The sequence below is a fragment of the Lontra canadensis genome, unplaced genomic scaffold (assembly GCF_010015895.1).
Source record: "Lontra canadensis isolate GAN:19392208 unplaced genomic scaffold, GSC_riverotter_1.0 scaffold50, whole genome shotgun sequence".
Classification (NCBI taxonomy): Eukaryota; Metazoa; Chordata; class Mammalia; order Carnivora; family Mustelidae; genus Lontra; species Lontra canadensis.
In genome coordinates, this window is record NW_022631044.1 from 2,856,172 (window position 1) to 2,870,002 (window position 13,831).

The 13,831-nt window shown below is 39.4% G+C and overlaps 1 protein-coding gene and 1 non-coding gene across 19 annotated transcripts in view; both read left to right on the plus strand.

The window, feature by feature from the left end:
• Nucleotides 1-7,111: 7,111 nt before the first annotated feature.
• On the plus strand, nucleotides 7,112-7,182 carry TRNAG-CCC. The gene has a single exon. It is a non-coding gene; the product is annotated as a tRNA-Gly (tRNA).
• A 312-nt stretch (nucleotides 7,183-7,494) lies between these two features.
• The window catches only part of TIA1 (TIA1 cytotoxic granule associated RNA binding protein), a 33,588-nt gene continuing 27,251 nt past the window's right edge, over nucleotides 7,495-13,831 (plus strand). For 2 of the 18 annotated variants that reach the window (XM_032873703.1, XM_032873708.1), the window contains exons 1-2: nucleotides 7,512-7,752; nucleotides 9,234-9,338. In XM_032873703.1, coding sequence (XP_032729594.1) covers nucleotides 9,286-9,338 — 53 coding nt within the window. In that variant the 5' untranslated portion in view covers nucleotides 7,512-7,752; nucleotides 9,234-9,285. Of the gene's footprint in view, nucleotides 7,753-9,233; nucleotides 9,339-13,831 lie in introns of all 18 variants that reach the window. The other 16 variants (XM_032873706.1, XM_032873710.1, XM_032873704.1 and 13 more) reach the window with 14 other exon arrangements.

A 13,831-nucleotide genomic window follows, 5' to 3' on the forward strand; every position in this document is an offset into this window, starting at 1 on the left:
CGGTCCCCAAGCCCGTCCCAGACCCTTTGAAACGCACCCTACTTCAAGGACACACCAGAGGCACGAGAAGCGGAGGCTCACCTCAGCTCGCCACCTTACTTACTCCCCATCACTTCTTCACTAGTGCCCTCTTCTGTCCCTTCAGTCTCTCCCTGTCAAAGAATGCACACAGCAAACCGCTGTCAGACGCGCGGAGCAACAAATGCTTACTGAATGACCATTATGTTCCAGGGACTGTTGGGCATAAGATGAATGGGTAAACCATGATGGGTGAAAGGGAAAAAGGGCGACCAGGGATGGGGTGGTCCAAGATGGAAAGTAATGGCAAATACGAATAAAAGTAATGCACTCAGTAGAATATTATGCAAGCATTAGAAAGACTGTAGGAGCTAGGGGCACCTGGGTGGCTCAGTAGTTAAGCGTCTGCCTTCGGCTCAGGTCACGATCCCAGTGTCCTTGCATGGAGCCCTGCATGGGGATCTCTGCTCAGCAGGAAGCCTGCTTCTCCCTCTCTCACTTCCACTGCTTGTGTTCCCTCTCTCACTGTCTCTCTCTGTGTCAAATAAATAAATAAAATCTTTTTTAAAAAACTGTAGGATCTATCCTGGTATCGGTAGGTGAGAAAAATGGTGACTGACTGATGAATGTTATAAGATCCCATTTTGTAAGTAAAATAAATACCCCACCTCCACTCTTCCCCCCCCCCAATAAAACAAAACAATAAAACCATCATGTGAACATGAAGAATAGTATGGATGGAAGGAAAAGAAGTTGGATACAAAGAAAGACTGAACTTAGAAAAAGAGAGTATAAAACCCAGTGCAAAAATCATTCATTCATTGGGCCAATATTTATTGAGTTCCTTGTAAGTGGCAAGCAATGTTCTAGGTGCTTTAGAAAAATCAGTGAACAAAACATTTTTAAAAATATTTATTTTGGGGCACCTGGGTGGCTCAGTGGGTTAAAGCCTCTGCTTTTGGCTCAGGTCATGATCTCGGGGTCCTGGGATCAAGCCCCGCATCAGGCTCTCTGCTCAGCGGGAAGCCTGCTCCCCGCCCCCCCCCCCCCCCCCCCCCCCCCCCCCCCGCCTACTTGTGATCTCTGTCAAAAAATAAAATAAAATAAAATATTTATTTTAATGAAGCTGATATTCCAGTGGAAAGAGATATGGTAATTATAACAAGTAAATTATATATTATACAGAGTGGGGTGAGAGGAATGAGGAAGGGGTTGCAGTTTTAAATAGGGTAGTTGGTATAGGCCTCATTGAACAGGATAGAATCTAAGCAAAAGTTTGCAGGAAGTGAGAGAGTGGGTCAAGCAAGTATCTGGGGAAAGAGCTGTCTAGGTAAGTAAAATACCTGACATGTTTGAGGAACAGCAAGGAGGCCAGTTAAGCAGAGAAAGGGGGAGTGAAGATGGTATTAATGAAATAAGATAAAATCATACAGGAAATAAAGACTCTTAGTTAACATAAAAAGATGAAGAGTAAGCTCCATTTTCACTACATCTTGAAATTACAAAGAACTAAATTCTCTGTGTGTTTTATTTTCCTTTTTCCAAATTACATTATCCCCACAACAATTATCGGTGCATTAAGCTTACTAGGCACTCAATAAATGTTTGTTGGTTGATTAGAATGGACCATATTAGTGACTTTGACACGTGTCATCTTTAGAAGCTTTCACTGCTGCTGCTGAAACCTTGGGAAGGAGTTTACTGAAAGAACGCTCAGTGAAGACACAGTATAAAGGACTTGGAAAGTGGGTCAGAGGCTTTCTCATTCTGCACTCCTGCCCCCCCCTTTTTTTTTAAGATTTATTTATTTATTTGACAGACAGAAATCACAAGGAAGCAGAGAGGCAGGCAGAGAGAGAGGAGGAAGCAGGCTCCCCGTTGAGCAGAGAGCCCGATGCGGGGCTCGATCCCAGGACCCTGGGATCATGACCTGAGCAGAAGGCAGATGCTTTAACCCACTGAGCCACCCAAGTGCCCCAATGCCCTTTTAAAATAACACTGCCACTGAAAACTCAAAAGATTTCTAAAAAGGTCATAGAGAGAAATTGCTACCATATATATGAGGAGTAATAATGAGGTAATATAACAAACATTCATAAAAGGAATGCTGTTCAAAAAAGCAGACTCCCCCCTAGGAGACTAAACACTTACTAAGGTTCTCTCCTTGACCAAATTCCAGCCAGGTTCCTCTGAGCAATCTTCTCCACTAGACAGGCCTTAGGCTGGGCCTATCTTTTTTTTTTTTTTTTAACATTTTATTTATTTGAGAGAGAGAGAGAGAGAAAGAGGATAGAGTGAGAGGGAGAGAGAGAGAGCATGAGCTGAGGAGAGGGGCAGAGGGAGAAGCAGACTCTCTGGTGAACAGGGAGCCTGATGAGACAAATTATGCCATGAGCAGATATTCTTTAAGTGGCTAAACAAAGTTTTAAAAAGTAAGTAACAACAAAAGAAAATGTTTCTGGTACAGGACCATCAGTACAAAAAAATAGTGTATGCGTACCTGGATAATACACACATTTTGCAATAGAGCAACTTTTAAGTACATATTGTTGACTGTCCATAGTCCATGCAGAGTTACAATTCCACACTTCAACAGCATGCTGAGCAGGCCACAATCCCAGGACTCTGGGATCATGACCTAAGCAGAAGGTAGATTCTTAACCGACTGAGCCACTCAGGTGCCCCAGCCTTGGCCTATTAAGACTTGAACAAAACACTAACATTTTCTAACAGCTCAAAGCTGTGTCCTTGGGATGACCCTAGCTACCTTTAAAGTGCCTGTCTGAGAAAACTCAAGGCTCCCAAGACGTTATTGTTTGTTCCAGCCAACACGTGAAGATAGAGCCTCTGTCTCATAGCCTCTGTGGGAGGACAGGAGCCTAACTGATAAGTACCAGTTATCACCCTTTCTCTGAAGTTTTGTAATCTTTCACTAACGGGACTCAGTGTGGCCCCTGCTCATCTCCCTCCCTATACCTACAGTCACTCTTCCAAATGCCAAGTAAGATCTATACAAATTGAAGTTTAATTCAGATTATGCTAGACTATTCCCTTGTGCAATAGTATATTACTGATTAAAAGTAAAACTTTAGTGCTAGCTTTGCTTATCTTTGACAATACTTAAATCTGTATGTAATTCTGCCACTGCTCTGTGTTTCTTTTTCTTTTTTGAAACTACCTTGAAAAAATTCATTTTCATACCTTCTTACTTCCTTACATCTCACTTTTTTCTTATTCTAAACAAACTAAATAATATTTATTCCCTGTTAGGCAAGACAGGAAATTCAAAAACAATATAAGAAAAGAGAAACATATTTGACTACATAAAACTTAAACATTTTCAGATGGCAAAAAATAGAATTTTAGGGGTGCCTGGGTGGCTCAGTGGGTTAAAGCCTCTGCCTTCGGCTCAGGTCATGATCCCAGGGTCCTGGGATCCAGCCCCGCATCAGGATCTCTGCTCCGCGGAGGGCCTGCTTCCTCCTCTCTCTCTGCCTGCCTCCCTGCCTGCTTGTGATCTCTCTCTGTCAAATGAATAAATAAAATCTTTAAAAAAAATAGAATTTTAGAAGTTAAAAAAATAATACATGAGGAAAGCATCTGCCACTAATATGGCAGGCAAGATTGTGGTATGTATTGCAAACATACAGAGGTCTACAAGTTGGTAAGAGGTAAACAATTCAATATAAATACAGACTATATAAATAGGCAATTCACAAAAGAGAAAGCAAGTGCCCATGCTCAAAGCAAAACAAAACAAAACATACATGAATGCAAATTTGGGGGCATTGGGTAAATGGGAAATTTCTACCTTTCTTTCAATTTTGTTGTAAACAGCTTTGAAAAAATAAAGTCTTTAAAAAATGAAATATGGGCGCCTGGGTGGCTCAGTGGGTTAAGCCGCTGCCTTCGGCTCAGGTCGTGATCTCAGGGGCCTGGAATGGAGTCCCACATCGGGCTCTCTGCTTGGAGGGGAGCCTGCTTCCTCCTCTCTCTCTGCCTACTTGTGATCTCTCTCTGTCAAATAAATAAACAAAATCTTTAAAAATAAATAAATAAATAATAAAAATGAAAAATGAAATACACATGAAGAGATGCTCAATTCTAGCAGTAGTTTAAGCAAATGCAAATTAAGGAGATACCATTTTTCATCTTTCATATTAGCAAAAATTAATAAGACTGACAATGCAGGAGAAAACAAGGTAGAATGGATGGAGTTCTCTGGAACTGACTTTCAAACATTGTTGTAGTGTGCGAATGACTAAAAACTTTTTTTAAAACAATTATCTATTAAGATTGATATGTAGATATATTGCCTAATTCAAAAATCCCACGTTTGGAGATCTATTCTAAAGAAATGAAAATCAGTTATAAGGATATATGTATCAGGATGTTTAGCGCAGCATTGTTTGTAGTGGAAAAACTAAAAACAAAAATGGGGTAACCTAATGTTCTTCAATACCATTTATGGTCATTTATTCAATTTAACATTGAATAAACTGTGACACACTCATTCTATGGACTGTTTTGTGGCTACCAAAAAAACAAATAATTAGATCTGTATTGATTCAACTGGAAAATATCTATGATGTAAGTTTAAGTGAGAAGAGAAAGTTGGAAAGTAATATCCATGGACTAACCACATTTTTTATTTTTAAAGATTTTATTTATTTGAGAGAGAGAGAGAGAGCACAACCAGGGAGGGGGAGCAGCAGGTAGAGGGAGAAGAAGCAGATTCCCTGCTGAGTGGGGAACCCTGCATGCCACTCCATTCTAGGACCCCAGGATCACAACCCCAGCTGAAGGTAGATACTTAACAGACTGAGTCACCCAGGTGCCCTAACCACATTTTAAATTTTTATTTATTTATTTTAAAGATTTTATTTATGAGAGAGAGCACGCATGAGAGGGGAGAGTTCAGAGGGAGTAGGAGACTCCCCACGGAGCAAGGAGCCCGATGCAGGACTGATTCTGGGACTCCGTGATCATCACCCAAGCCGCAAGCAGTTGTCCAACCACCTGAGCCTCCCAGGCATCCCATAATGACGTTTTTTAAATAAAAATCCCAAGCACTCAAATACATTTGCATTTGTATGATTACAATGTGGAAGCCTGCTGACTAATCTGACTAAACTGTTAGCATTAATTACATCAAGAGGGGGATAATGAGAGAATTAATTAGTCTTTTCCTTACTTATCTGTATTGTTTCACTTTTTTTTAATAGATTTTATTTATTTATTTGACAGAGAGAGAGAGAGAGAGAGATCACAAATAGACAAGAGAGGTAGGCAGAGAGAGGGGGAAGCAGGCTCCCGACTGAGCAGAGAGCCTGATGTGGGGCTTGATTCCAGGACACTTAGATCATGACCTGAGCCAAAGGCAGAGGCTTAACCCATTGGCCACCCAGTAGCCCCTTCACTTTTTTTTTTTTTTAAGGATTTTATTTATTTATTTGTCAGAGAGAGAGTACACAAGCAGGGGGAATAGCAGGCAGAGGGAGAAGCAGGCTCAATCCCAGGATCCTAGGACCACGACCAGAGCCAGAGGCAGATGCTTAGTTGACTGAGCCACTGAGGTGTCTGTATATTGTTTCACTTGTGATAGTGAACCTGTATTAATTTTGTAACTTTAAAACTTCAGTATAGGGCGCGTGGGTGGCTCAGTTGGTTGGGCCACTGCCTTCAGCTCAGGTCATGATCTTGGAGTCCCAGGATCGAGTCCCGCATCAGGCTCCCAGCTCCATGGGGAGTCTGTGTCTCCCTCTGACCTTCTCCTCGCTCATGTTGTCTCTCACTGTCTCTCTCTCAAGAAAATAAATAAAATCTTTAAAAAAAAAACCTTCAGTATATAACATATATGTTAATATATATAATATATATTACAATTACATATTTATGTCTTTTATAGATTTATATTCAATATAGTATATGTTAATGTAGCAATATATTTATATTGTTATACAAATATAACATACATATATCATAATGTAACATATATAACAATTTAAAACATATAAAAAATAATCAAGTTTTCATAAAGGTTTTGAAGCCTAAAAGATACTTGTGCTATATCCATACAATTGAGTTTTATTTGGCAAAGAAAAAGAATGAAATACTGATGCATGCTACAACTTTTATGAACCATAAAAGCGTAATGCTAAGTGAAAAAGCCAGTCACAAAGAATCACATATTGCATGATTCCATTTATATGATATTCCCAGAACAGGTGAATCTATAGACAGATCAGTATGTTAGGAAGTCAGGTGGGATGGGCAATAGAGAGTGACTTCTGATTGGTAAGAATTTCTTTTTTGGAGTGATGAAAATGCTCTAAAATTGATTATAGTGATGGTGCAAATCTCTGTGAATAAACTAAAAACCACTATACTGTACACTTCAAAACACTATTTTAAAAAATTTTATCCACTATAAACACCTGTCTTATTCAGCCTCAAAAGACTAATATTTGGCATCTTTGAATAAAATTGAAGAATGAGCCCCAGATTCTAAAGACAATTCCAAAAATAGAAATCTTAAGGTATAGTTTTAAGAAACTACTCTAAAGAGGACATCTCGGTTTTGGATGTGTACATTCTCCTGTGTTTAAAAATATTTCACATAATTTATAAAATGTAACACGAAATGCATAATGATTACACCGAACCACACACATTTCAGAGTCCTGATTTTTCCACCCCCTTCCCAGAGGACTGAAGTTTAGTTTTAGAAACTCATTTAGTTTTAGAATTCTTTGACCGATTTGCATAACTATTTAAATAACTATTTCTTAAATATTTGCAAAGTGCACTGAGTATACCAAGGAAATGAAAATACCTGAAAAGATTTTTCTGGCTCTCCAAAATTTGGTTACTAAAGACAGTCTTCTTAATGAACATTAATGAACAATAACTTAATGGATTAAGAGGAGCCATTCAACTGTATTGGGATGAGATAACATCCTTCCTTAGATCAATGAAAAATAGATTATAGACTCTTAATAAACTTTATTTTTAAATGAATAAATCCTCACATAGGAACAAATGTTTGCTTGCATTTTGCTCTAAGATATTTTAGCGAAGACTTAAGCCATCAGCGCCGCTGGTGTAGTGGTATCATGCAAGATTCCCATTCTTGCGACCCGGGTTCGATTCCCGGGCGGCGCAGCTCCCTTTTCACTCCCGCCGCCTACAAAATGAGGTGATTTGAGCAGTTTTAAGAAGTCTTTCTTCCTCACGAAACACTGGAGATTTTTAATTTCCATGAATATTTCTATTTCATTATAATTCACTGTTGAAACATTCGAATCTAGAGCTTGAAGATAAAAAACTTTACGCAACTCCTGAAAGAGTTAATTCTTACGCCTGCGCAGTCTGATATACCCTTGGTGTCGGCTAGAAGAGCGGCTGCGCAACAAGTGAACCTATGGCTTGAGGGAGGTTGAAAGTGCAAGATTATTCTGCGCCTGCGCGGTCCGGGTCACTTCGCAGGCTGCTTCTGAGCTCCCGGCTCGCCGCCATCTTGTATTGGGTCTTCATTGTTCGCGCTGCGCCCGGCGGTTTAGTGTAATTGCCGCGGAAGGAGGAGGCGGAGTAACCTCCGATCAGGCCAGAAACTCCGCTATTCCGCAGCCATAACCGCTCAAAAGATTTGGGGGGTAGTAAAGATTAGGGAGCTGGACCCCGAGGCGCCGGCGCGACAGCAGCAGCCATGGAGGACGAGATGCCCAAGACTCTGTGAGTCTGGGGCAGTGATGAGGGGGGCGGGATGGTGGTCGTCCCGGAGGGAGGCCTCGGCTCGGCGCGCTCCCCAGCCTATTGTTCTCTGTGGACGCCGTAATATCTTGGCTCTTCTCCTTGGCGCACACCTGGATGCTTAGGGACCGAGCCCCGGGCTATGAGAGGCCAAGGTGGAGGGAGAGGGGGCTTAGCCCTCTTCATTACTCCCGTCACCTTAACTACGCGATAGCGTGGCCTTTGGCCTCGCCGCGGGCCCTCTGTGGTCCTAGGCCTGGGGAAAAGACTTTTTCATTCAAACCTCTTTTCAGAACTCGGTGAACCTTCTTTATTGTCCCATGCTTTCCTTCTATGTGTTTCCCGTTCCCCCCGCTTCTTCATTAATCTCTTGATCTTTATAGCCGTCCTTTTCATTTTACTTTGATTTGTTCCAGAAACTCTCCCTGTTCCTTTCATTTTCTTCTCGTTGATAGGAGTTTTTCTCTTGAGGCTGCTTGTGCTCGGTTTTCAGTGAGATAAACTTTATTCTCGAAGTTGCCAGCTGGAAAAAAGCCAAATAGTTTTCTTTAACCTCTCTGGCTTTCCTTCTGTAGTACCCCTCCCCCGACCAAAAAGCCGAAAACCCGGCACCGTAAGGATTTTGAAACTGCCTTTTCTTTCTTTCTTTTCTTTTTTTTTTTAAATGGAAATCTCTCCCGGAGGTATACATAAATCTCTCAGCCGAGGGGAAGTGGATTTGATACATTTTTATCATCGCTTGATACTTTAGTGATTGACATGTTGCTGAACGAGCGGACAGTTTTTATGAAGCAACAGTTGATAAATACCTTTACAGATGCAGTCACCTCTGAGAGTTGTTAGTGTTAAGTGATCTCAGCTGGGGATACTTTCTTTGTGGAGTAGCTTCCCCCACAGCATTCTCCTTTGTTTTTCCAAAGTAGTCTCAGAAGAGGTGATCTTGTCTTTGTTGCTTTTCTCGAAAAGGAGAAAAGGCCTGATGAGTTTTTGACCTTTTTGTGTTTATTCTTAGCATACTGGCGATTTGAGAACGCCATGCGTTAAAAATACAGTTTTAGATTTCTTTCTGCAACTTTTTATGTTGCAGTTGTTATGAAGAAAACGTCATCGATTATTTTTACACCCTGAAAAGTGTCCGTTTTTATCTGTGTGAGAAACATAGTTACTCCTGTTTCTTCAGAGATTGGTAAACTTTTTGCAAGCTTATCTAATAATCTGTTACCTTGTCTTTTTAATAGGATGCAAGAATTAGTGGGTGTCCCTTGTTTTTTTTGAAAGATTATATCTATAGATAAATATTTCCTAAAAAACTATTAGCCTCATAGGCTTTATGGAAATCATTTTTCCCTTTACTCTTTTCTAGAGGTATGACAGCCAGCAGAATATTGGATTAAGCACTGATCATTTTTTATAATGTCTTTACATTTAAGATTCTTACATGATTGTGAAATTTTTAATTTCAGAAACTGCCAGAAATATCTGGGAACTTAACCTTTTTATTACGTTGATTTGGGAATGTCAAATAATGAAGACAACCTCAGCTTTCTCAGGCCAGTCTACAAAAGCAGGTAGTTAAATTGTACTAGCTTGGGGATAGGGGACCAACTGTTGCAGGAGAAATAATAAAGGAAATTTTATTCACTTATTGAATGTTTTGATTGCCAGGTTCTGTGTTAAATGCTTTACATGCTTGTTTAATCTTCATCAGAACTCTGCAATAAAGGGTCCATTCTGCAGCTCAGGAAAAGCTAAGCTTAAAAGTTTAAATAAGTCACCCAGGGTCATATACCTTTTTGTTCCTCATCCTGCAGTTCTGCTGTCCTCTTTAACTCTTACTGCTAAATGTGCTTTGTATTCTTCACTAGAACACCCCATCCAAGAATCTCTTCCCTAAAGTAGTCCATGTTCTAACTGCCTATTATCTCCCTTCTTTCTACCTCCCTCAACCAAAACTCCTCATTCTTCAGTGAAACCTTTCTTGTTTAAATGTGAGTAGGTGTTAATCACTAAGTTTTACCGGCATTGTTTTGTTTTACCAGCGGTGTTTTTACTTTTTATATAAAATATTTGTTTTAATGACCTGCAAGTCAGGGTCTTTCAGTATGTTATTACCAGTGTTTAGTCTACGGTAAGTGATCAGTAAATTTGTTTTTAAAGCTGGTACAATTCCAAGCAATGAGTCAAGATTTTTACATTCTTGAGGGAAAGGTAGTCGAATCTCAGTATCACCTGTGTATGTAAATGGCTCAGAGGAGATAACTTCATTTGTCATAGGTTAGTGTTCAGCATTAAGTTAGAGATTGCCAGTGTTCAATTCCTTGTCAGCAGGACTTTGGGGACATATTATGAAAACTGGTTTGATTTTGGGTATATTTTGAAAATAGAGCAAAAAATTACCTATAGACTGGATGTGGGGTGTGAGAATGAAATCAGTAAGTAGGTTTGCTTACAAATTTGTCGTATCAGTCATCTACAATGTTAGTTTGGGGCTCCTGGGTGGTTCTGTAGGTTAAGCTGCTGCCTTTGGCTCAGGTCATGATCCCAGAGTCCTGGGATGGACTCTTGCTTAGTGAGGAGCCTGCTGCTACCCCACCCCCCCGCTTATACTCATTCTCTCTCTCTGACAAATAAATAAAATCTTTAAATAAAATAAAATGTTAGTGTGTTGGGGGGTGGGCCTGGCTGGCTCAGTCAGTCGAATATGGGGACTCTTGATCTCCAGGTTGTGTAAGTTCAAGCCCCACTTTGGGTATAAAGATTACTTAGAAATAAAATTTTAGAAATAAAGTGTTTGTTGCAAAATATAAGTAAAAATGAGAATAGTCTTGAGAGCATGGATGTCTTAGGATGTCTTGGGGCATATCATAACATACATTTGTTCAGTCTGGTTTATGTGTATGGTCTGATCTCCCAAGTGAAGGAGGTGCCAGCTAATGAAAAATGGCGGTTTCAGCTATCAGAAAAGTAACAGTTGTTAATATAATAGTAAGTTATGATGCTGGTGTACCGTTTACTATTGCACATAAATTCATAATCAGTGAAAGACATACACATTCCCCCCTAAATTAGAATCAGGTGAAATTGGTAATTTCTAAGCAGTTTGAAAAATGTTCAAAAGTAATTCTGAGAGAGTACAGTTATCTCTTTAACATTTATTTATAGAATACTTAAAATGTTTGAGGCAGGGCTCTCAACACTAAATATATAGTATGAGTAAAAATGAAAGTCTGCTCCCCCCCCCCTTTAAAAGAGTTTAAGTAATCTCTAATCCTTATCTGGGGCTCAAACTCACGACCCCAAGATCAGCAGTTGCATGTTCCTCTGACAAAGCCAACCAGGTGCCCTACTGAAAATCTCTACTCTTATGGAATTTATCATTACATAAAATCCTGTTTATGCTTTTCACTCATTTTCACAGAAGTTTCATACCAAATTCTGCATTTTTATACAGTGATTGCAACTCAAAACCCAATACAGTGTTCTGCTTTGTAAATTTAGACTGTCAGATTTTCTAGAGCTACCCCAATAAAAATATTGTAAGGGTTTTGGATTCCAGTTTTATAACTCTTTGAACTTACTTATCAGCTTCAAAAATGTGTATTAAATTGATGTGAAATCCTATCCCTGGCAGAACTGTCAACTGTTAACTGGTGCCATTAATGACTTTTCCATTGAATCTTCCCAGGTAGCTTTTCATTTTGAAAAATTAAAAACCAGAAAAGTAACAAAAATACTAAGTTGAGGACTTAGGTACCTTTTGTGTTCTAATAACCAGTTGCCCATAGCCATATTTGCCTTATTTAGATACTCTTTTTTTGATGAACCATTTGAAAAGAACACTTCAGACCTAAGTACTTTATCATATATTTCCCAAAAACAAGACCATTCTCTTATATAACAACAATACAGTTGTCATATTAAGGTGACTGCATTGATACAGTATTGTTAGCTAATTGGGGCGCCTGGATGGCTCAGATGGTTAAGCCTCTGCTTTCAGGTCAGGTCATGGTCCCAGCATCCTGGGATCGAGTCCTACATTGGGCTCTCCTGCTCAGCTGGGAGCCTGCTTCCCTCTCTGCTGCTCCCCTGCTTGTGCTCTCTCTCTCTCTGTCAAATAAATAAATAAAATCTTAAAAAAACAAACAAAAAATCCCAGCATTGTTAGCTAATATACCAGTTACCCAAGGAAGACATTTTTTTTAGTCCATGGAAGTCTGTTTGCTTCAACAGTTAAGTCTCTTGTACTCCTCTCTTTACAGTTCTGCACAGATTGGGACATAATCTCAGTGGTGATACAATAAATATCAATATGGGATACTTTAATCCATGGTGGAACAGCTAAAAAGGGATATTTTAATATTTTTTTTTAAAGAATTTTGAAAAATAAAAACTTGGCGGGGACCTGGGTGGCACGGTTGGGCAGCTGCCTTTGGCTCAGGTCATGATCCTGGAGTGCTGGGATCGAGTCCTGGTCAGAGGGGAAGCAGGCTCTCCACGGGGAGCCTGCTTCCCCTCTGACCTCCTCTCATGCACTCTTTCATTGTCTCTCTCTCAAATAAATAAAATCTTCTAAAAAAAGAAAAACTTGCATAAATGTAAGAAAGTTACATTTTTGTTTAGTGGTCTAGTATACATGACAGGGAACCTTGGCTTGCCACTGCTCCAGTATGTTTTTTTATCAGTTGGGATTTTTTTTTAATGCAGGAAGCAAAAAAAATTTAAGCATAAAAGCTATTTATAAAATCAAGATATTGGGATACTCCCACATTTGCAGGAAGGTTATAGAACCTGGCTTAGAAAATGTTCAGGAAAACAAGACAGCTGTCAGGCCCACAGTCCTTACCAAGCCACAGACTGTCCTAGAAATGATGTTACTACCACATCCACTGAGGACCAAATACCACAGCTTCCACTTTCATTGGACGTGGGACTCCACTGCTGTTTGCCACTAAAATGTATTTTCTTCTGTCTCTGCTTCTTTAATCCTCTCTTTGTCTTCTGTGTTCAGGTCCCGTTTCCCTAATCCGCCCAACCTGGATCACATGTAAGGGAGACTACAGAACCGTATCAAGCCTTTTCAGCTTCTGTAGAGAAGTGAGCCTCTGCCATAGAGTGAGGATTTCTCTAAAAATAGGAAGAAAAATGTTTGGCAGAACCCCCCCCCCCCCAAAATAATCCACTGTACCTATAACAAATCTGTGCTGTTAATTGGAAATCCTTTGGCTTCAAAAACAGAATAGAATGTAACAAAGTATGGAACAGCTAAAGAAACACAGGTACATAAAGATGAGAATGAGCTTTGTAAAGTATAGTGCATTCTGCAAACTAAGAAACTTGTTTATTCTTCCATTGGTAGTATGGTGAGTATAAAAAGAATCTGTAGTTTTCAAATTTGGGTTCTCCGTTTCCGATTAATTAATTTATTTAACAGATAGAGTTGGAAAGTAATAACATTAAGTTGCTTCTAAAAATTTGAAGTAGGTATTAATGGTTAACTTATTGGTGAAAAGCAAAACACTAATGGATTATTTTCATTTGCATGAGGAGGGAAAAGATTTTGTCATTTGGTTTCTTGGATATGAACATATTATGTTACTTTAGTTTATTGTAATGGTGTTGAAGGTTGAGAGCAAGTTGTTTGCGAAACATCCCCCTGAAGAGCTTTTCTCTAGACAGGTCTATGTAGAGTTAATTGATAGAGGCTCCTGGAGCTTACAGTATACCACAGGTCACATTGAATAAACAGTTGTAAAGTAATACAAATCCTAGTGCTTTTTAAAGTCGATTTTTAAAATTACATATCTTCAAGTAGGTAATATCACTCAAAATATTTCTCAGAAAATTAGACGGTTTTGCAAAGAGTAAAAGAAATTCCTTTCCCTAAATACTGCCCACTTGACGCTAGATTGTCGAGCTTTACCAAAATAGATGTTAGAGCCATTTTTTTCATTTAGACAGAAAGCAATTCTGAGATTCTCTTACAGGCATTAAGAGTCAGGTGAAAATAGACATGGAAGAGTTCTAGACGTAGTACAGAGTTCTCATATAACCTTCGCCCAGG